Genomic DNA, 23,412 nt, shown 5'->3' with positions numbered 1-23,412 from the left:
AATCTGGCTCTTTGTTATAGAGTGACCCTGAATATTTAAATTACAACCTTCTCATCTTTCATTTACAGCAGCTAAAATATGTTGAATAAATTAAAAATAAAATGCCACAATATTCTGCCTCGACAGAATATCTGACAGAGAAGCAACATTTTCAGTAATGTAGACCTGTTTTTTTCATTTTTTTCAGCTCCAATCTTTGACAGGAAACGTGCTATGTTCAATACTCCTAAGGCCATATATGTCAAAAATTCAACTTTCTTCAACTTTGAGAAAGTTATTCAACTTTCTCAAGAACAGTCCTGTAACAAAACAGGAGTCAGATCTATAAGCCAGAAGGCAGTTACTGGTGTAGGGTAAAACTGCTTAAAAGGCAGATCTGACTATGGAGCAAGGAGACACTGGTACATCTCAACACACAACATTTTGACTGAATCTATGGTCTGAGTTCAGAGTTAAGTATTGCCCAACCACACAGGACAATACAGATGTGAGACACCATGTCTCCAGAACATCTTGGAATTACAAAAACTCCCAAGGGAATTTCCTAGGCAGAGTGCAGATATCAAAGCCTTAATGGATGCTGACACCAACTGTATCGAACTATATGAGTAGCTCTGAAGGTGGAACATGAGTTAGGAGATAGACTATTTGGTCCCTTCAACTGATTAGGAAGCAAGCAAAATTCTTGCTAGTTACTGCTAATGAGGGCAGTTGGCTTTCCTACCCCTGGAGGGCAAAGAGGAAAGGGGATTGGGCACCAACAAAAATACTTTCAGGTCTAAAACTCTTGTTGAGTGCCTGGAGTAGGCAAGGCACCATAAAAAACATTTACATGGGCGGTGTCCATAGTGAGAGTGGAATGGCATTCCTAATCCAGCTTTGAAAAGACAGTACAGCTAAACGCTGTTGGCTTGTTCTGGCTATTTACACAGTAGTTAAAATGGCTTCTTTCTTCTGCACCCTTGGCACAAACCAATCAATAACATGATAAAAAGATTAGACAGACTGAAAGACCAAGTACATGACTGACTCAGATTTAGAAAAGATACAAAAACATGCAGGACCATTAAGGCCAATACGCCAAATGATAGATGCACTCACTATACATGCACACACCACACAAAAGGGTGTTCAGCAACTGCAGCAAAAAATTCTAAAGACTGAATCTCTCCTAGGAGTCAGGAGTTAAAGAAAAATGCTTCCAATCGAAACTAAAAATTACATGCACATACACATGCTGCGTTTTTCAGTATAATTTCCTCTTTTATATTCCAAGCTGCCGTCTTACTGACGTGGTTCTGTATGTTCAGATCAAAGCAGCAGCTGCCAGAGTTCTGCTATTGTTTGGGGTTATTTACAGAAGGGCAGAGTACAGTTATTCTCAAGGTACGTGAGGGCTCCAAAACAAACAGGTTGAGATGGAGCTGAGCAAATTTGGAATCCAATTTGCCACATGTTTCATATTATATGCACAGATCAGAAGTGCAAGCCCCCATATTCTCTCTCTCCCTCTCCTGTCTTGAAGAGATTTGTTCACTTAAAAAAATAAAAATCGGGTTTTGTTCTCATGACCAGATCACCCTCCACTCTCATATACCTCTGATACTTCTCATTCCTTTTGAGTTTCAGTGAAAAACTGATTGTTCTCCACTTTTACAGAAATTAAACTGATCTCCTCAAAACTATAATTTGTTTATTTCTAGACTTTTGACCTTGACTTGTTACTTAAAATTGACCTCTCTTTTCTGTCTCTGCCTCCCCACACATAACTTGTATCTTTCAATGAAAGATTTTTCTTTTCCTCTGTATTTCCTTCCATGCCTCTCTCACTTAGCTAAAATGCTATGTCTCTTCTAATTTCATCCAGAAACATATTTTGTTATTTTATTTAAGAGGCATCCTAAGGTTATTTTCCTGGTCATACGTGGCTTTGTGCTCCTGATTCAAACTCAAAAAGATCATTGTCTTTTTGCTTTAGTAAGAAGTGGGATAAGATTCTGGCTGTGTTCACAGCACTAGGCCCTACACACACACACACACACACCCCTCAAGTCCAGCATGCTAGATACAGTTAAAATCAGTAAAATTCTGAGCGTACACACAAAATCAATTACACACACAGTCATATACAGCACAAAGATGTCTATGCTGTAGTTCCTATTTCAGAATAACAACAGGAAGAATAAACTTTTGGATCACCTGAGAGATTTCAAGAGGAGGAATTTACAGAAGCTGTGAGGTTTCATGTAAAGGGTGTTTTGCTGACCTCATGCTACTTGACAAGGAAAACAACATGAATCCAAATTCTAGATGTTCTACTGAGAGGGAGGAAGGAAGCCCTCTGAACCAGCATTCAGTCTTCGTTGAAATGACATCTCCCAAGGTGTAGACCAAAGGGAAACTGCAGTGATTTAAAACTCGGAAGACATTTTCATGGAGTAGACAGGTCATGTTTTAAATTTCACTGCTGCTATGGCACAGGATTACCATCTTCAGTTAGACTGTATTTACAGATTTAATTATTTTTCAGGACTCGAGCAAATTTTAGTTTACCATACTATATGGTTAAGTATTTATTCTTCAAGCAATTAATCCTACTGAAACTCTTGCAAACACAACTCAATTTCTTTTTTGCCATTCTCATGTTACTTTCAAAACTTAGTTTGGACTACTAACAAACACAAGAAGACCTCCACATCTATTTAAATTGATTTTGCCCTATTAGATAGAGCCTCCTCCATTATAGAAAGGCAGCACAGTAAAATGAGTATGATGCTATCAAAACTTGCTATTAAGCATTACAGAAAAACCCAGGCAAGCAAACCTCAGCTTCTGTAACTTCAGAAAAAATAAATTAAGCATTACTCTAGCAGCAGCAAAACTTCAAATTTTAATACTTGGTGTTGGAAAGACATATTAAAAAGTTCAGAGAAGGATCGGGGTTAACCACATGTGAAAGGCAGCTATCTAGTTCTCACATGTAATAATGGAAGAAGCAATACTTCATACATAAAGCATACTATAAAATTAGGTAACCTATTGCCCAATCTGCAGATGTTTTGGCTGTCAAGAATGGTGAGATATATAATCATGGGCTAGAGATTATCATGCTAATCATAATCTTATTGCTCTGTCCTAATTATTCTGTTATTTTAATAGAAATTATGAATGAATCAGAAATACAGTGAATAAGTCCCAAGCCTATAAAACTATACATAGTAACCACATTGACAGCAATCTAGTTATTGTTGATATAAGAGATTGCACTTTTTTTTTTTTTATGGAGCAAATCCATAATTTCTCAACAGATTCCTATGACATAAGCAGGAGTGTAGGAAACAGTTATCTTTTTCAATATGCTGTTCTGGTTACTATATGGAACTAGAGGCAATCTGGAAGAGAGAAAAAATAAACTACTAATAACATTTTCAAATATCATGGTAAGTATTGGTCATCTATGAATAGAACACACAACACTTATTTTACTTGTTGTAAATAGGTCCATATTTTCTTGCTCACTCACTTTTCTTATTTCAATTTATACTCTTTTTATTGTTTATGGGGCATTTTTACTGAATTGATAGTACCATATCTTAATAGCTACACATAAATTGCACATATTCAAAGGATGTTGATTTCTTTCAAGAAATTAATAAAGTTAAAAATAAAGGGAAAAAAATGCTTGCCATAATTCGACCAAATAATGCCAGCAGGAGAATATCCTTTTATATTTTGGAAAACATTGTATCTTGCAGCTGTTTATTACCGTAATGTTGGGACTAAGAGGAAGGAATTTATTATTCTTTCACATGCTCCAAATGTGTTTGCACAACACCTTCGAACTGATGATATCAAAACCATTAAAGATAGCGAATTCAGATCCTGAAGCCTTGTGGCAAGCACAATGATAAGCTACACATTATTGGGAAGCTGAAATACAGCTAATAAATGTTTGGCACAAAGTGCTACTATTTTCAGGGTTGTATGGAGTTTACCATTATCTGGAGGCCCTTGTGGTGATGGAGATTTGAGAAGTCTAGCCAAAGGCTTGAGGAGAAATGGCACAGCACAGCTGCCCGGAGGTGCAGGTCGTTGAGAACTGCCCACTGGAGGAGGCTGAACCATTCTCTAGAAGAGCTTAGTCCTCTCCACTGACTTCACACAGACCAGTTGCACCAGATTAAATGCCTACTAAATTTAATCACAAGACCAAACGTGAATACTCATATACTCCCTCCATACCTTTTATTCTTCAAATCTTGTACTCATTTGGATAATAAAATCTTCAGAGCAGAGCAGATTATGTCTCTAACTTCTGTAAGAAAAACACATGGCTGCTTGTACATGAATGCCATGTTCATCAGCAAGAGCTGGAAATAGGATTCTCCATGTATAAAACAGCAGCAGATATCATGAAAACACAGAAAACCTTTGCTCCAAGGGCATTAAACAAAACCAAGGTCAATTACTGGAAACAGACTAGACTGCATGGACACTATGTTAAGACCACCATACTTTTCTGATGTTAGAACAGATATTGATGATAGTGATTGGGTTCTTAGTGTGAATTGGTTCATTTTCCCAAACTTCATCATCTTTTTAAATATTGCCTGTGAACATATAAGGGCTGGTCACAGCTGTGAAGTGATCTAGGACTAGGGAATGGTACCTAGGATGTGTATTCAACCTCTTGGCACTGTGGAGATCTTATAAAGCTATAGAGAGAACTTTCATCCTTCTTTATGCAGTGGCAACTTAAAATGTTACTGTCCAAAAGCTAAGTCTTTGGGGAGTCCAGGGAGGATGGATGAGATGTGCACATCTTCCAAATATCTTCCAAAGACAGGGGGTTTGGTACCTGGTGGTCAGGCAGTGATCCCCTGTAAAGGAAGTTTCACAGAATGGCCTAATGCTGCAATACAGCATTTTGGAGTGGCCAAAACCTGCAATACACCCCCACTTGTTTCAGAGTCTAACTACTCTTCTCTCAGTCTCTCTCCACTTACACGACAATACCAGTGAAAATCTAAGGAAAAACTTTCACTGTCTTTGATGTCTGAGTGGGGCAGTAAGAATGCTAAGAGAATAGTAGTTAAGACTAAGTAGCAATAAGGACCCCAAAAAGTCAAAAAAACGAGGAACACAGAACAGATGGATATGAGCCTCGCACTGAGGATTCAACAAGAATCCATTATTTTGAATTTAATAGAGAGCCTTCTGGCTGGCTTGGTCCTCGCTGAACCTGGCACCCGCAGAATTTCTTTGTTGTAGATTTTCATCATCCAACAAGAGCAGAGTTTGTTAGTACTTTTGAGAGGCAGCTTAAGACCTGTTGGAAATCTCTCTAGATCCTCTTTCGCCTTCTTAGAACATTTCCACAGTTTATGCTGGACCTGTTGCCTTATTGTACTTTCAAGACCTGCCTGGAACCAAAAGATCTGGAACTACCATTGTTTGTGGCATCATTCAGAGGGTCTTTTTAATACTGCTACAATTAACTGTTCACAGTTCATGAATAAATTTTTGTTCCTAATGTTCCAATCTGAATGTTCTAATCTTGCAAGCTAAAAAGCGACTAAGGAGGTCTCTGTCAGCCTTTATGCAGCCTTCAAATTTCCAAAAACGCTCTGTAAATAAATTCATACACAGGTCCTTCATACACAGATAAAATTTGGAGCCCTCTGTATACTACCACTTCGACTCCACAAGGATCAAATAAGATAACACAGTAAGAACTTCCATCTCTGCTAACAATTGTAGAGCAGTACCAGAGCTGAATAGGTTCAGCCAAGCTCCCAGTGCCAGAAGTGCTGATAATGGTGCTGCATAAGGGCAGGGCTGAAAGCCTCTATTGTCACTGCTACTTGCTCTACAGAAAGACTCCATCCTTGTCCTTCTATGGAGATAGTAATACTGAATTATTACAGTCTCATAAGGACAAAATCATTAGCATAAAAAATACTCCAAAGATGAAAATATGCTTAAGAATCCTTAAGAAAAGATTCTTAATTTTAGCCTAGAATCTCGTCCCACTATGTAGCAGAATCAACTAACCTGTCAATTCTGTGACAGAAAAGATATATTAAAATGAAGCAACACATGACCCTTCCCAATTACATATGGAGCTGTTCTTCGAAAAATCAGGGAAGAGGCTTAAAATATTTTCCTATATGTCCCTCCTTTTGTTATCCTAACTACAGTTCTATAAGACCTTGTTCTGCATTCCCAAAATTTCCAGGAAAAGGATGTTTCTGTTGCACTTCTATCCCACTCAAAAGAAAGGAAACCAAAAAATCTCAAATGAAAACATGTTCTTATTTGGGCAATGAATCTAAACACAATGCAGATTCCCATCTGCATCATCTGCATTGTCTATTACAAGTTAAAATAGACTTTCTGAATTCAAAGAAAAGTAACTAAGAACTTCAGTCTTCTAAGGTTAGTTCAACTGTTAGAACCCAGTTACTAAATCTGGGAAAACCTGATCTACCCAATACCTTGAATTCTCCTGGGTTTAGGTAAATAAACTCTGCAAGACTCAGGTCTGATCACAAAGAGTGACCTTTGCTCACATGAACCAGCTGGTTGCTCTTTTTCCCCTTTGGAACACAGAAATATTTGGCATTTGAAAACTATGAAAAGAGATGCAATAAAAAGGAACAGATTGGTATTTAACTCCATTTAAGCCAAGTGGACACAAGGCGGTCCCTGGAAGGACAGAGCAGCAATATTTCTCTGTGAAGCATCATCAGAATTTATTTGAAGTAGAAAAATACCTTTTACCTTTCTGTTACCTGTAGCTAGAGAATGGGTTGGCATCTGTTCAGGGGACTACCTTCCCTGAAAGTGCACATTAAGAACACACCCCACCCTCCATGCTGATCCTCTGCAATTTGGTAGAAAATATTCTGCAGACTTTTGGCTCCCTAAAGAACTCACGGGGTGCGTGTTCCTAAATGCTGTTTTCAAACACCTCCCTAGCCAGATTCACTGTCTGTGCAGTTATAAAACACACCAACTTTTCAGGTTTACCTTGGCTCCACTGAGACAATATTGGGTAAGATTAATGGCAAAAATTCTTTAGAGATTAAAAGTACTTTGTAATAAAACTAATATTCAAGACAATCCTAATAAAACATTAAAATGGACTGCATCTCTATTTGCTTAACTTCTACACAGAATTTCTCAGACAAGCTTCAGCTGCTTAGTTGAGGGCACCGGTTTTACAAGCAACATCATGTCTTCACGTGCTACCCTCAGTTTTTAAAAACCTCCGTAATCACGTATGGTTACTATGGTCCTTTAGAATCAAGTTTTAGTTTATGTGCTCTCAAGATTTTTACCTGAAAACGGGATATCTGAATACTCAACAGCTGCAGATGTTTCAGAATTTAGAATCGTTAATATGGTTGGAAAAGACTGTTAAGGTCATCAAGTCCAAATTAAGGCTAATTCAAGCTTACGAGTCACTGAATATCAGTTAGGCAAGCATCACTAATGGCTTTTCCAATAGCAGGAAATATTTTTCCAATATTTAATAAATATCTCCCCTACCTTCATAGATGATCTACCATTCAACTGCCCCACAATCATTCTACACTGTTCCTATTTTAAGGGATCATCCACATCTTTGTCTGAGGGGAAAAAAAAAAGAGTAACTGCAAGTTACAACCATCAGTGGCCAGCTGTCTTTTTTCCATTTTTGTTAGTACAGGCCTGTGATACCGTTCACACTTTGCATAAGTTATTTCTATAGAGCATGAGAGATAGCAGCGCTACTGTCAGGCACATATGCACATTCAAAACCTTTTCTCGCAGCTTTGCCAATAAACACCCTTCTCCTCTCCAACATTTCCCTCAGAGCAGCCTGGACATTCCTACAACCCTTTTACTGGGCAATGGGGAACCAACATCACAACACACACACCACAACACTGGCTTGTGGAAGCATTTGGGCTTCTCAGCACATGAACTGAGAGAAAAGACCACAAAATCTCAGCTGCACCACGAGATGGTGCTCAGCTGCCTCTAACAGGCACATCAGGGACCAGGAAAGCTGGGTATAGTCTCGGCCTAAACACACACATATAGATTGTTGGATTCCGGTGAGTGTCTCTAGCTCTTACTGGATAATCTCTTCCCTGTAAATACTGTTGTGCTGCTGAAGGAGTCATCCTCTAGCTGAAAACTGCAAAAGACATCATTCCCCTCAAATAGTTCTGCCAAGCTGGAAATTCCTCCTGCACTTCTGGGGGGGGGGGGGGCAGTGGAGAGAACGAGGAGAAAAAAAAAAAAAAAAAAAAAAAACCCTCCACCCCTGATAATCTTTTCAGCTCATTCAGGAAAATAAGCTGTGAGAGAGCTATGCAAAGAACATCTTACATTTGTGTATAATTTTCATGATGCTGCATGTGCTCTGTTGTGCTTTAGTATGCTTAAAATAAACTGTGAGTAGTGAGAAAATATGATAAACTGATGACAATAAAAATCTGTCAATTTTACTAGCAATGCCTGTATATATCTCCCTTCATCTAAAATTATCCTAAGCAGCAAAATATCTTAACAAAAGGAAAACAACAAACTTCCATCCTTTTCAGTGTAGTAAAACGGGGAACTAAATGGGGCTAATATTCTGCCCACAGCAAATACAGCACTGGTATTACCCACATGTGCATCATCAATATTTTGGTAAACTAAGGATCGACTCCATTGAGCATTTACATTGGAGATATGGAGGATGTGAAAAAAATATTCTATAGCAACCATGTAATTGGACTGTATGCAATTAGTATTTGACTATATTGGTAACCACCAATGATGATCTAGGCAACTGTATACCAACCTCTAGATAAATCTAGAAATAGAAGTGGTAATCTAAAAATATGTTTCTCCCCTTTCACGTTGAATCAGAGTTACTATATGATATTAGATGTCATCTTCCACAGTAGAACTGGCTGCATTTTAGCAGTAGTGGATATTTAATTCATAAGAGCTCCTGGCTTCATTCACTTTCCTACAGAGAAAACTCATCTTACAAGCCTACAGGGAAAAAAATTACACACTTCCATAGTTCTTTCAAGATGTTTTTTTGCAATTGAAACATTTCTGCTTTTAAAAAAGACCACAGAATTCTAGTAGCATTTGCACCTTTTCTGTTGCACTGATGCGAAAGATACTTTATTCATATTAGACCTTGTGCCATTATAAACTCTATGAGATGCACACATCTCTAACTGTGGTGGGACCCCTACAGTCCTTAACAGTATGTGAGTGAAATGCTGTATATTCTATGGGCTGTTTCAGATGGACTATAAAATGGTTTTTCAGTTATTACGAGCTCTTTTAAATAGTGAGTTATGTATATGTCAAGATGAGCTTCAGCTGAAATTCCAATCCAGACCCCTTATATGCATGCAAAAGGAGGTGGGAGGTAGACAACAGAACAGGAAAAGCATGAGATATTCCCCCAATTCTCATTAGAAAGGTTAGTGGGTTTGCAGGCATCAGAATGATTTGACAACTACTCTCCCTCCTCTTTAAAGTATCATGAAACTTTAACAACTTGTAAGGAGTACCATGTTAGACGGGAGACCATACCTCTGTTTTAATGCTTGACTACTTCCTGCAGGTTCCCTTTGAGAAGCTCCAAAGGAGCTAATGGTTTTGTGGAGGTGGCAAACGCTCTCGCTCCCCAGTTCACATTTCTGAGAGGCCAACAGTCAGGCATAGAAGCACCAAAGCACATTTTTGAAGCAAACTGTCACCTTAGCACTCGGGCAGCTGTGCACAGCAGCAGTACTGTGCTCCCTGGCAGGGGGTTTCTAACAGCTATAGCTTTGCAATGCAAAAGACAGGCCATGTGGTGGGGGGCAGTGGCAGAAGGACGGTGGTGGTCAAGGTTGAGACAGGTATGTGGCTGAAGACTGTTAAGAGTAGACAAAAGGTCCTAGGTGTGGAAAGGCAACTTCTCTCTGTCATCACCAATCCTCACAGCATTCACTCATATCAACAGTGTCCAGCACGTATGTCCTAATACAGTCACTGTTTGATTCTAAGATAGTCAACAGCCTGACATGTCTTAATCCTGGAAGCAATACACTGAGCACTGCCTACACAGCTCCTTGCTATTAGCCCTCACACATCAAGTTTCCTCAGTCAGTGCCTTAAGCAGAAAAAGAAAAATCAATGAAACAAAAAAAAAGAAATGGCCAAGTGCTCGCTGCCTGGAGACCACAGATGATGCTATTTCAGTAGATCTTTAGCCTTCTGTTTCACTCCAAGACAACAAAAGTATTGCCTATTTCAGCCTTATAGTATGAGGCTTACAAACTTTGAAGGCCACAGCTACTTTCTGAGGAAACTGCAAGTGATGACAACTGATCTCAAAGAGAGAGAGTTTATGCAATTAAGTGACCAAAATAAAGAATTGGCCAGTAGAGATTTCTGTCTAACAAAGTCAGTTTTATAAATAAGAATATATAACAAAAGACAACTTTCAAAAACTGGCAAGGAGTCAAGAGAAGCTTCTGGATTGTGGAAAATAGTCAGTTAAACTTCCATAGCTGTTTTCCAAAATCAAGTCATTGAGTCCTGGCAGATGTTGTGAGTTTACAAACTTGGTTTTCTTTCCTGTTAGGTTCCACCACAGCAATTTAGTTAAAAATAACACTCAAAGCGTTCTGCCAAACGCTACTCAACATCGCCATCTCTTCAAACTGGTGACCTTAAAAGACTTGCTGAGGTCTCTCCCTGAGCACTAGAACTGAAGCATCATCAGACTAGGGCCTTTCAAGGGATGTGACAGCATTAGCTTGAAGATGAAGACTAACTGCTGCTAAGCAGGAGCTGGGGCTGGCTCAAGTGCAGTAAACACATACTGCACTCCACTCATTAGCCCAGACTTATGGCCCCTGAGATATTATGAGATGCAAGGATCTTGTGATATGGCAAAATATAGTTTAGGATTACAGTTTTATGAAGCTTACAAATCATTCTTTACAACTTTATTGTACTCTATGATTCCCCCCAACTACTAGGAAGAGAAAAGAACAGACTATGCCCCTAGAAATTAATCAATTATGCCATAGCAAAACTTTAATCTTCTTGACACTGTATGGACAAGGATAATTAAAGACATTTTGGAAAGCTTTCACTCATTACACTAAGGCTCTACATCCAATAATACAAATCCTCAGAGCCTCTTTAGTGGCCACTCCTTATCCAGTATCCCCTGAGCCATAGGGCTCAGAGACTTGATTTAAATTTTACTGATAGGGTGGCTTCTAGCACAGTGAGTGGTGCTTGGGCTGATTAGCGCTTATTTTGGGGGTCTTATAACTAGCCAGGGTCTCACTAGAGATGCTCTCCCTGGGTTGTTTTGAGACAAAATTAAATACAAATATAAAATATTCACTCCCAAACCCTACAGCATGAGCTTCTAGTTTTCTGCCAATTTTCTGCTGATAAAAGAACAATGTGGATGTTCAGGCAATTAATTATAGAAGCAAATCCACAGAAGACATACTGTCCAGAGAGCAGCACAGCAGCTTCCTGTATGTGTGTCACCTATTGCCTCTTATGTAGCTGGAAGAACTCCATGTGGAACTCCAAAGGTCCTTGTCCTCACCACTGCAATAGGTGACCGCACAGACTTTATTGCTATCTTTTAAAAATAAACTCAGGAGCTCCATTTTGTACGGATGTTAAGCAACTTCTGAGTCAAGAGGTTTAAGTCAAGAGCTTTTCTTTGCTGCTGACTTGCACTAGACTCCAATCAAGCAACTCTGAGACATGTCTCACATTTTAGTAGCTGCCATGCAGAAGAGAAATTCTTACCACCTGGGAAAATACCCAAGCGGACTGCTGTTCAACCGTCCACCTGAAGTAAAGGCCTTCCACAGAAAGGCTCCCTCCCTTCCTTCTCTCCGTATCAGAGTGCAGTAGCACTGGGCCAAAACAGCACCCTGAATCTTGAGACTTCTCAAAGGTGAGAACATTCTTAGCTAAGCTGTGTAGATGTTACGGACACCAGGATTACTTCCATCACTACAATATGACATACTAATAGCTTGTTGGTTTTTAAGCCGTATAAGCATTCATTTCTTCCTGATTACTTTTAACTGGCATCAGGAGGTACTACAGTTACAAATATGATGTGTATGTTTAATCATACCTCTTCACTTTCCAAATAATGTTTTCATGATAGAGCACTATTAAGCTTTTATTAAAATGAGAGCAACATCCCAAGAAATCAGATAAGTATGCTTGGTTTTATGACATTTTGATTAGATTACAGTTAGCATGGCTTCCTATTTACTTATAATGATATGTCAAAAAAACAAACAAACAAACAACCAAAAATCCCACCCACCTTTAAGCCTCTCAGAGAGTTATAAATCATAGGTTCATTTTTTATGTTATTACAGTTAATATTGTTTTACAGTAGCATTTGTTGAAAGAACAAATGTTCATTTGCTGAAATGAACATTGCAGAAGACTGAATCAAGGCAGTAAACACAGAAAGTGACACAACTGGAAGGGGAAAACCAATCCATACTCTAGGGGTCTTCTGTTGTCCAAGGCCCTTCAGAAATTAATTGGATCCAAAGCAACAAACTAACCTTGGGACCTCAGATTTTGACAGTGTGCAGAAACAGATTAGATCAGGTTAGGTCTCTTCAAAAGTGTAATGAAAGGATGAAATGAGTGTTAAAATAAATGCAGAAAAAGCAAAAATGTTCCCGCTCTTGGAAGCAATGTCAGAATTTCTCAGAAAAAGCAAAAATGTTCCTGCTCTTCAAAACAATGTCAGAATTTCTCAACTCTAGAACTGAGATACGATAGTGATGAAAAACAGAAAGGCCAAGAAGAAACGATGGGAAACAGCACTGGACACCAGGTATAGGATATCAAAAGATATGGAATCAGAAAATAACTCATACTTTTCAATGAAAATTAATACCAAGCATATTTAAAATTAAATGCTTACCTGTTACCATATGCTAGACTCCTTTCAGGTAGCATGAACTGCAGTGATTGTTGTGGTCTTGCTAGTGGGATCTTGAACATACACATTCCATGAAATCCCCAAAGTAAAGCTCTGTTCACCTTTAAAACCATGCTCCAGGTTCCTTACATTCAGTTAGCAATGGTGACTGCTTGACCTGAAACTCTTCAGCTGACTAACTCATTCCTCAAGTTTGTTTTCATCCCAAAATACTGCTCATTGACTCTGACAGACCCATATCTGTGTGAATATGTCTCTGTGGACATATAAAAGCCAATGTGGTCTGCAAGGTTGGAGTGATATTTTGTTTGCTCCTACTTAACCAAATTTTATTCATGCAGGTCTATACAATTTCTCAATTAATAAGTTCCTAGCAGGTTTTCTTCTAAAAAGCTAGACAGATGGCCTGAGCCACTGCAACAGGCAGCAGCAATAGGCAAGGTGTTGGAAGGACTGGGAGTGAGGTTGTTCATATAAAGCAAAGTATCATAGAGTATCATAAAAACAAAACAAACTACAAAAAAGGAAAATCTAAAGTGTTTTTAAATAAATAACTTCAAGCCTTTAGAGGACAAACATATCTAAAAATTCAACAACCTCAACTATTAAAAATGCATGGCAGCAAAATGATTTAAGATGTTTTGATGCTTCTAAGGAAACTAACAAAAGTACTGGATTCAGACTGACTTCTCACTGCTCTGATTTTGGCATTCCCTTTTTTTTTTTTTATTCTTTAATAATTCCCACAATTACCACTAGATTTTGATTTGCATGAAAACAAGATCTTTGCTCTTTATGTATGATTTGTCTTTTGATACGTCTTTATGTATGATTTCCCACCTGAAGACAGTCTTTTATGGATGAGGCTTTAAGAGCAAGCTGTCATGAGAAGCTGCAGATGCTAACAACAACATCAGATGATATCAGAGAAGCCAAAATGTATGATCCACGAAAACTACGGTGCAAGTGTCTAGATAGAGTTACAAGTGGTTAAGCAGTAAGAACATATGAACTCTTAGGACACAAAAGATCCTATTTTTATGCAAATGTCCTCTGTGCTGTTGAATAAAAACTGCCAATGTCAGATAGCACAGATTCAAGGTAGTTTTTCATATTGCTCACTTCATCTTGAAATACCATGTTCAAACTTCAAAGATCAAAAGGTATTCAACAAGGGATGCCAAACTTGGAGTAATACAGGATTAACCCCACATAGCCTTACAAAAGGGCTGAAGAAGGCTGCAGTTCTCAAAAGCTGCGAATTCATGGTCAAGTTCCTACTGCAAATCAGGTCTCACAGCTGGAATAATCACACATCAGACTATGCTTTGGCTTCAGTCCCCAAGAAACTAATTGCTTCCACTTCTCTGATAAGTAGAATCTGAAGCAGCTTGCAATGAGCAGGAGGGAAAGTTGATCTGGTATCTGTTTAAGAGTATACTTTTTCTGTCTACAATTATACAGCCCCTTTTAGATTTCGCAAATACCATCTGTAGAAAAGAAAAAAATCTACCTGCCGTCTATCACTACAAACATATTCTTAGTCCAAAATTAAGATAATGATACAAAAGTGTTTTGAAATGAAATTCTCACACTGCTGCTGCAACTGGTTCAGCAGTGATTGCTCTATGGCTCATTGAAAGCTCATTGATTGCTTTTGGGGTTGCAACGCACTTCCTTCCAGCTTGGTTGGGGCTGATAGTTGAGCCTCCCCAAAAAACACTGGCTAGTTTTATCTTTTAACGTATTATAACATTTCCCAGGTATTGTTTAGCATTCCATAAATCCTTCATTGTAAAATCTAGCACAGACGATCTACCAGTTTGGCAAGGAATCTGGTTTTAACTAAAATGAACCTTGAAGCATACTAGGGATCAAAAAAGTCTCATACTTTGGGGAGTGCTGCTTAGTTTGGGGCCTACATTAAATTCCATCAGCTCTTCTGAATATAGCAGAAAAGATTTTAGCTACACAGTCGCAGTCCAGAGTCGGGTATGATCTTCTATTATTATTTTTCATGGTGATTTTAAGATCTCCTCCCTACTCATACAGCTGAAAGGGATTTTCAGTGGCCCAAAGATTCACCTGGAATCACAGAAACCCAAAGGTAATAAATACTATATAAAATGTTATTTAAGAATACAACTTGGAGAACATACTCTGTATCTAAGATCAAATTTTCTGTCCTTTAATAAATGCCCAAAGAAAAATGACTTTGAAAAAATATCAGGTTAAGTTGTCACCATGCTGAACAAAAGTAGTTTCTTTTTTTTTTTTTTTAAATATACACACATTCTAGTAGTGGAGAAGTGCATACAGTACCTGTTGTTATTCTTATGTTGTTCTTGGAATGTTTTTCTAAAGACAACAGGTATATAGTGAAATACAATATCAGCTCAGGTTCCTCAGGTGCTCTTCTGCAAAGCTATGAAATAACAGTTTGTCTCCTCCTTAGAGAAACATCACACATTTTAACATACAATCACTGTAAGATCTTTCCCCCACCTCACTCCTACCCTCCCCAGTGCGGGATAGGAATCCCACCCAAACCATTCAATTTCCAAAGCTTAAAAAAAAAAGAAAGAAAACAAATAAAGGAAAAAGAAAAACAGTTTATAAAACAGCAAAGAAAAAGTTATTTTAATATATATAGAGAGAGAACAAAATGAAACTTGAGGGAAAACTTACTGGTGTTACAGTTTATCCTGATACAGTCTAGATGGGGAAAAATAAATGAAAGATGAAATTGCATCCTTCAAGGTAACAGCTGCAGACATCCAAAAACAATCAGTCCACCCTTCCGGGGACAGACACACGCAAAGAGATGTGGCCATTTTATACTCATATACCGTCTCTACAAATTCAGGAGTGGGTGTATATGTACAGTATATTCTACATTAAAATCTGTTACATAAATATATATATATAAACACATATATATATACACGTATGTATAGAGAGATATACCAATATACATATATATCCACATATTGACACAGAAAGCTATTTCTTTTTGCGGATACCTTTGCATAGGTATAGATACCTCTTCTGCTCCACGAACTAATGTGAATTACAAAAAAAAACCTGACAATTAAGACAAAAAAATCTCCCTCAAAATGCAAGTCAGACTCCAGTGTCAATTCTCTTTTTAAAATCCTTTTATAATTTCTTCAAGAAGCTTGAAGATTAAAAACAACCTTTACACTTGGTTTCTTTTGAATTAATGCATATTGTTATTGCATAAATATACCATCTGTCCCACACAGAATACCTGTAATATCAGCTTGAAATTTGTTGGTGCAATATTTAACCCTTTCCAACTCTCCCAAAGACCCTCTTTTCATTCCCCCTTGTGCCAGCCCAAAACACTAAAAGTATGTGCACAGGTGCATTTGCCACTGTTCGTTCAGGCGAGGAAAGGGTTAAAATAGTGCCCAGTTGTGTCTTATCATAAAATGGCCACTTGCAAACAGCTAACCGCACGAACGCCCAGCCCAGATTTCAGCTAGCTCTGGAGGTTGGGAATACTTTTTGTTGCTTGTTGGGGGTGTAGGAATTCCCTTCAAAGGTCCCCAGCCCTGCCAGGCCCTCAGAGCCCCATCCTGTCTTGCTGCCTGAACGTTGGGACTGAATCGGCTGCTCGTAACGTTCAGGGAGAAGACAAAATGGGCAGTGAAGTGGCAGGACTGGGGACCTTTGCTGCCCTGCTTCATTCAGAGGTTACAGGGAAGGGAGGGTGGAAGAAAAAGGGTATGTGGAAAGAAAAAGAAACAAAACCATACTCATGAAATCTAATAAGCAGTAACTGAGGAGTCCACAAAAACAAAATGAGTGGAGGTAGAGGAACTAGAGTGCTTCTGAGCATTTCCTTTTCTTGTTTAGCACCCTAATGCTCAGGATATTGCACATAAAAGGAGCCATTAAATTTATACCTAGTGAACATCCTTTACTGGGATATCCAAAATGATTGAGAGCTCTAGTATCAGTGCTATTAGGTACTTTGGGCAGTGCTGGCAGTCTTGCAGGAAATCAAGACCATGGATAACAGTCCATGGTTACAGATACCCTACCTGGACAGTCTGCCAGGTATTAAGTCTTCGAACAGCAGAGATGGTCATATTTATTACAGAGATATTGGCTCAGCAAGCGAGATTATACAGAATGGGAGAGAAGAGAAATAGCGTGCAATTTGCTGCTTTACTGGACCAATTCTGTGTTTACTCTGACAGATGTAGGAATAATAATTTCAGTAGCTGAAACTAAATGCAGTTTTTAAAAAATAAAAGAGGGAAAAGAAAAGGAATCTGTAAATAAAGAGTCATAACGGTTAGGGATATACCAATCAGGAGCAGTATAGCTACAGAGAGTCTGTTTTCAAGCAGAACTTCTCTTGAGAAAATCTGGGTTTGGTTTTGTGCGATTAGGTTTGTCATGTGTCGTCAACCGCAACAGAAAAGTGGGAGCAAACAGCCCTGGAGCAATTGGTACGATCACCGTACAGCGGTGGCTATATCCCTTCTAGGAGCTGGGTGAGGTAAGGGAGCTCTGAAATACATGCCGTGGAACCAGTTACCCTTTCCCCTGTGACCTGAAAGACAGCGAGAAGGAGAGAGAGAGAGACACTCTGCAAACAACAGACATCACGGTCGCTTATACCATCAGCACAACAGGGCAATTTGCTTTGGGCCAAACTGTTAAGTGTGCCATAAAGAGAAACCTGACTGGTTCCAAGCAAAATTCACCCAAGAGACTATGCCTCCTTTTTGCTTTTACAAGGGTAACATGGTCAGAGTGTTGCTTTCCAACACAATGGCAGTCATGAACAGTAGTGTACGGTGAGCCCTCTGCTTAACAAGCCTCCAAGACTTTAAAGTGTGTTGTACAGCCCAATGTGAAAATCTCATGGCACCAGTGTAAGGTGAGCTATACAAGCTACAGTTGCTGCAGTTGCAGGAGCAGAGCAGGAGTTGCTGCAGTTGCAGTTTTCAATCAGTTGTTGAAAAGAGAGGTATCCAAAATCAAAGATGCTACATTCAAAGAATAGGCATGGGATGAGGGGGGGTTATTTCCTTAATTATTTCCCAAAACCCTGAATAAAGGCTCCAATCATTAATGCATGAAGTTGTTTTCTCCTTCATTCATCAGAGCAGCACCCAGGGAACTCAATAACAATTAAAAAAACTGCTTGGGAATCCCCGGGTGCTTGTTGCAGTGCAGTAAGACTTGAGTAACCCTTGTTTCAGCCTCTCAGCACTGTCATTGTGTTCTACTGATGCGATTTGCTTTATTTAGCTGCACATGCATTCCTGACTTTTCCTTCACTATGGATTTTAAAGATGAATATGCCTAAACAGCTGTAAATTTGTTCACTTGTCAGTACAGCCACTGATGGAGATAGCTGGAGGCCACCAACAAAGTAATAACATAGAGTATAAGTACAAGGGGAGCAGAATGAGTTGTGAAGACCTAGTAGTTACTTTCATGCATTATTTTTCCCAATGTAAATCAGAAGCTTCCTTAGTGCTCAGCCAAAAGATTTTTCTTAAATACATCACCTGCAATATGGGCCAAAGATCCTCTCCTTGGAAAAAATAGTATCTATACTGCAACCAGCTAACATTAGGGATTCATCCTTTACTAACAAAATCTCTGAGAATTAGGCATTTGTTTCTTACTATTTGTGTCTTTGTGCCTCAAAATAGTAATATTTAAGTTATTTAACACTGCTAAAGTCTTAGGCTGTTTCTCTGAATCAGGATAGAAAGACACTTGTACTGTGTGAGGACAAAATCTTTCTTTTAATGAGTATCCACAGGTGGTTATGGAAGAGCATTTAACAGCAAGCTGGCACGAGAGAGCTAACTGGGGCCTGACTGCTGCTCCTAAATCTCAGTTATTTCTCATGGGGAATCTGGATGAGATCTCTTACCCCATGCCATCGTGTGGCTCCTTGTCTGTCTCCTGTCTGCAAGCAGTTAGACTGTGCACCTAGCCATAAATATTATAGGGCAGCTAAATATTTTTCTATTTCTATGCCAAAACTTAAAATGGGGTATTACATGTACTGATTACAAATACAAAAATTATTAATAAGAAATAGACTTAGTGTGAGAAATAATAGTGTAAATGAATTGCATCATCCACACAAATAGAAATTAGTTGTGGAAATGTGAATATATGTGACAAGGAAAACAGAAAATCTGCCTGTTCAGTTTGGGCATAAGATGAATAAAAGAAACCATGTACTTTGGAAAGGCAAAGATGTCTTTGTGACACTTTGCCTTTTTTTTAGCCATCAGTTCCCTGAATATTAGCCAGGCCAAGCAGAAAAACTGAAATGCTCTTGAACAGTAATCAGAGGAATGGTAACCCTTCCCACTAAGCCACTGGAGGAAAAATATTCAGGTGACTCTCTCTCTCCTGCCCAGCCAGTTATTTCCCTTTATGCACATTTTTAAGCAGCAGAAATTATTCTTGAGCAAGTTCCAAGCCAGAATTTGTTTTCTCTCTCTCACTCTTTCTCGCTCTCTACTCCAGACCCATTTCCTCAAAGTCCTTCTCAGTTGATGTGAGATCCATGTCACATTTGGATTGCTGATCTTCACACAACAAACACTCAACCTACACCGAGAGGTGCTGCCAACATGCAGAATGCAGTGCCTCGGGCACCCACAGGCCCCAAGAACCTTCCTCGTCCCTCTAAATAGTCGTCACTGCTACTCCTTCCCCTCCCATGTTCTACAGCAAGCACCCGCGGCCACCCGTGCCCACCCCGGTGTGTGCCCACGGGCCCTGGCGCGCGGCGGGGGCGAGGGGGATATGCCAGCCGCTGCAGGCTGCTCGGTACGCTCTGTTCGCAGGGCTGTTTGCTGTGCGGGCCGCAGGCTTCAGGCCTTTGAAGGGTTGAATACCATCTTTTGATTTACTATGGCTGATGGGCTATGGGAAAGCTTTACAAATCAAATACACGGAAGAAGAAAAAAAGAAAAGAGAAAAGAAAAAAATAACACTGGAAAGAGCTTAATAACCACACAAATGATAACAAGTAATCAAATGGCATAGATCAAAGAAGAAAAACACAGCTTTTAATACCAATATTAAACAACTTGTAAGAAAAGTACAACTAAGTAACTCACCACTCAAAACAGTCTTTGTCATTTGGTTTTTGGTTAGACACTCAGTGGGCTGCTGCCATGTAACTAGTCAGACCTGAGCTCTTCAGGTTTTCAGTTAGCACTTATGTCTCTCTCTGGCATAGGGATTTTGGCAGGGTCAGGGTACTTTAGACTTGGTCTTCATGTGAGACATCTGGGCTATGATCAGTCTCCTTAAAGAGTTAGAATTGACTTCTAGTAAACAACAGAAAATGAATGGCTTGAGTCATTTCTCCAGAATTTTATTTCAACAGCAAGGTATTATGGCTGTTTTTAAAGTAGGAAAGTGATGATATAAGAATGTATCTGACAGTTTTATAAATCCGAAGAAAGGAGAGGTGAAGCTTGATCCAGCTTCAAACAAATTAAACTACAGTCTTGTGGAGCTAGACATAAAAAGAGAGTTGTGACAGGTTTCCACTGATGCAGCCTGTAGCCACTTTTGGGGTAAGATTCAACCTCATGACATTTTCAAGTCTCCAAGTGCAAAATCTGGGAAACTTAGGAACCCCACAGCACACGCACTGCTTCTGTCACTTCACCTACACAAAAACAGTCAACACAGGGTTTGTTGCCTCATGGATTGCACCTCTGTATTAAATCATTAGCCACAGATTTCCCTTTTCAAATTTATATAGACAACGTGGCAACTCTTTACCCATGTCTTTTAGCTGCTAGATAGTAAGAGTCAAACACTCCATGCTTGGGCTAAGAGCCTTGCGGACTCCAGGACATCTTATAAGTAACCAATGTCAACCAGGCACATAACATTAATAGGTCCTGAGGGAAATACAGTCTTCCAGCGTGATATAAGGAAAGCTGTAAAGTGGAAAATATAAGTATATTCAGGAGAATCTAAACATACAACTCATATTTCCATAGGCTATGAGCCTTACAGGTCCTGAACACCAAGTAGGAGCACTTCTTAATTCCTGTTGATTTTAAAGATGGACATGTCAGAAGTGTCAGTCAAATGACACCTTTCTCAGAAGAAATAATACCTTTGGATGGACCCTGGCAGTTTTTGTGCAGCAGTACTTTCAATGGGAATTGAAAAGTTAACACAAACAGCACTTACTGAAACCCTATCACCTTCCTGAGAAGCTGCAAAGTATTAGCTTCTTTAACAAAGAAGAAAACTAAGGCTCATAAGGTAAAATGACTGGCTACAGGTTGCACAGAAGTAGGGTAGAACTAAGCAGAATACTTAGCTGCCTCATCACTTTCTGGGTAGAAACATACCACTGCACTTTTCCAGTGATGAAGTATACTCTCCGAGAAGAAAAGGGCTAAACATAATCGCCATGAAAGATGACACTGAAAACAAATTTTCATTGTACTAGGCCATCAGCATCAATTGTACTAGATTGGAAGAAAAAGCAAAACATATACAAACACATAGGAGTTTCTTTTTTTTCCCTTAAAAAAAGATTTTCTTTTCATGTGCAAGAATGCTGAGCAGCAATTCTTTTGAGTTGTCCTCCAACGAAATTCTGCAAATCTTCGAAATTTTCTTCTCTTTAAGTTCATATAGGCAAAGAAGTTTTTCACCATCCTGCTGTTTTTTTTTTTTTTTTTTGTATTTGCAGAGCTATTACGGTAGCTAAAGTTGACATAAATCATCTAGTCTGTAGGCCAGCCTGGATAGCACGGAATCTGTTGCTAGGCTAGCTAAACACTCAGTGGTGCATTACACTGCTACAGTGCAGCTAAGCGAAGCATATATATTGCCAAGAGTAGATACGTAACACTAAACTTTTTTGTTTGTTTGTTGTTTTTTGTTTGTTAATAAAGAGGAGGAGGTTTCCAGGCCTCTTTGGTTCCTTTGAGATGGAGACTATTTTTAAGAGACATGGTCTTCTTTTAATTCATCATTCTTTGCTTGATCCTGCAGGATTCGGAATTTTGAAAGTGGACACAAGCTTTCCCAGAGCATGCACCCTTCCTCATATCAAGTACCCTAGATACCAGAAGTGGTATCATTTAATATTTCCTATTTTCATAATGGTTCTGTCCCTTTGATTCAAAATCTCTTAATTATATTTCTGGATTCACATGAATTGACAAGTTGCATCAGTGTTAGTGAAAAGAAAGCTTCACTTCCTGTATTTGAATTCTGTTTTAAAAAGGCTATTAGGATTTCAGTACAATGCTTAGAGACTGTCAAATAAAAGGGAAAAAATAGATACGAGCTCATCAAACATGCACATATTGAAAATTGTTTTCACTACTGTTATTTTTATGCTCCTTTCTAAGTTTCCTTCTGGTCAATTGTAACTCTAAGGAGACAGAACACAACCTTTTGGAATGCGGTGATGTGCTGTTATTATTGATGCCTCTGTTTTATTAAAAACACAATTAAAAAAAACCAAACAAGCAAAAAATTAGAATATTTCACTAAATATAGCAAGCCCTAAAGGCTGAAATATATAGTAAAGTTACTAGTGTATTTTAGAACAAGTTATATCAAACTGTCAAATTCTTTAGCCCTTCCTCTTGCTGACGCATCCATTTGGCTTCCCTCCCACACTTGACCTTGACTGTTTTGAGTGATGTTGACGAGGCCAGATGAATGAGAAATGTAACTGATCAAAAGATGGACCAGGCAGCATGTTTCACACAGAGCTCACCAGTCCCAGACGAAGAAAGGAAACTTAAAAAAATAAAGACTTAAAACCCAACACTGTCCATAATGAAGAATTAACAGCAAATCTCCATGCAGCAATGCAGGAGAGAATTTCTCTCTGCAAGAGCATTGTTATGAATCTTATATTAGCAGCTATTTTAGAAATCAATTTGATCCAACCAAACCAACAGAAATTAAACAAAAATAAAAAACACTAAATCACAAGCCCAAACTAAGAGTGAAGGGGCAGCGGGAGATTTTTATACGATACCTAAATTGACCATAAGTTTCACGCGGCCGCCGTCCAGCTCCAGGCGCAGAGTGTCAGCAGAATCCCTTGAGGTGGTGGCCATCAGCAGCCCGTAGGCGCGCTGGGACATGAAACGGAAGGACACATCTTCGGCCTCTGTATGCATGACCATGGGCATGATGATCTTCATGTACATGCTGCCATCATAACTCAGGATGGAGGCCTCTGCAACAAATCAGTAAACAATTTTTCAAAAATGAAAAAAAAACACTCCTCTGTGTGATCTTCAGTCTCAAAGAGCTTTGCTGGAATGAAAGGGATGCTGTAAAAGACAAGTATGTAGAAGGAGGTTTACTAACAGTTTTTTTTGCTCTTG

At 39.0% G+C, this 23,412-nt stretch overlaps 1 protein-coding gene across 9 annotated transcripts in view; it reads right to left on the bottom strand.

Annotated features, from left to right (window-relative positions):
* NRXN3 (neurexin 3) overlaps positions 1-23,412 on the bottom strand; it is a 901,920-nt gene that overhangs the window by 571,322 nt on the left and 307,186 nt on the right. For all 9 annotated transcript variants that reach the window (XM_088529330.1, XM_088529323.1, XM_088529324.1 and 6 more), the window contains 2 exons: positions 23,058-23,261; positions 15,695-15,721 (listed from right to left, as the gene is read on the bottom strand). In XM_088529330.1, coding sequence (XP_088385456.1) covers positions 15,695-15,721; positions 23,058-23,261 — 231 coding nt within the window. The remainder of the gene's footprint in view (positions 1-15,694; positions 15,722-23,057; positions 23,262-23,412) is intronic.

Source organism: Tinamus guttatus, unplaced genomic scaffold, assembly GCF_059628265.1.
Source record: "Tinamus guttatus ecotype Peru unplaced genomic scaffold, ASM5962826v1 Tinamus_guttatus_pri_ptg000327l, whole genome shotgun sequence".
In the NCBI taxonomy this organism is placed as follows: Eukaryota; Metazoa; Chordata; class Aves; order Tinamiformes; family Tinamidae; genus Tinamus; species Tinamus guttatus.
The sequence above is the reverse complement of the archived record's forward strand: the minus strand, read 5'-3'. Positions and strand labels throughout refer to the sequence as shown.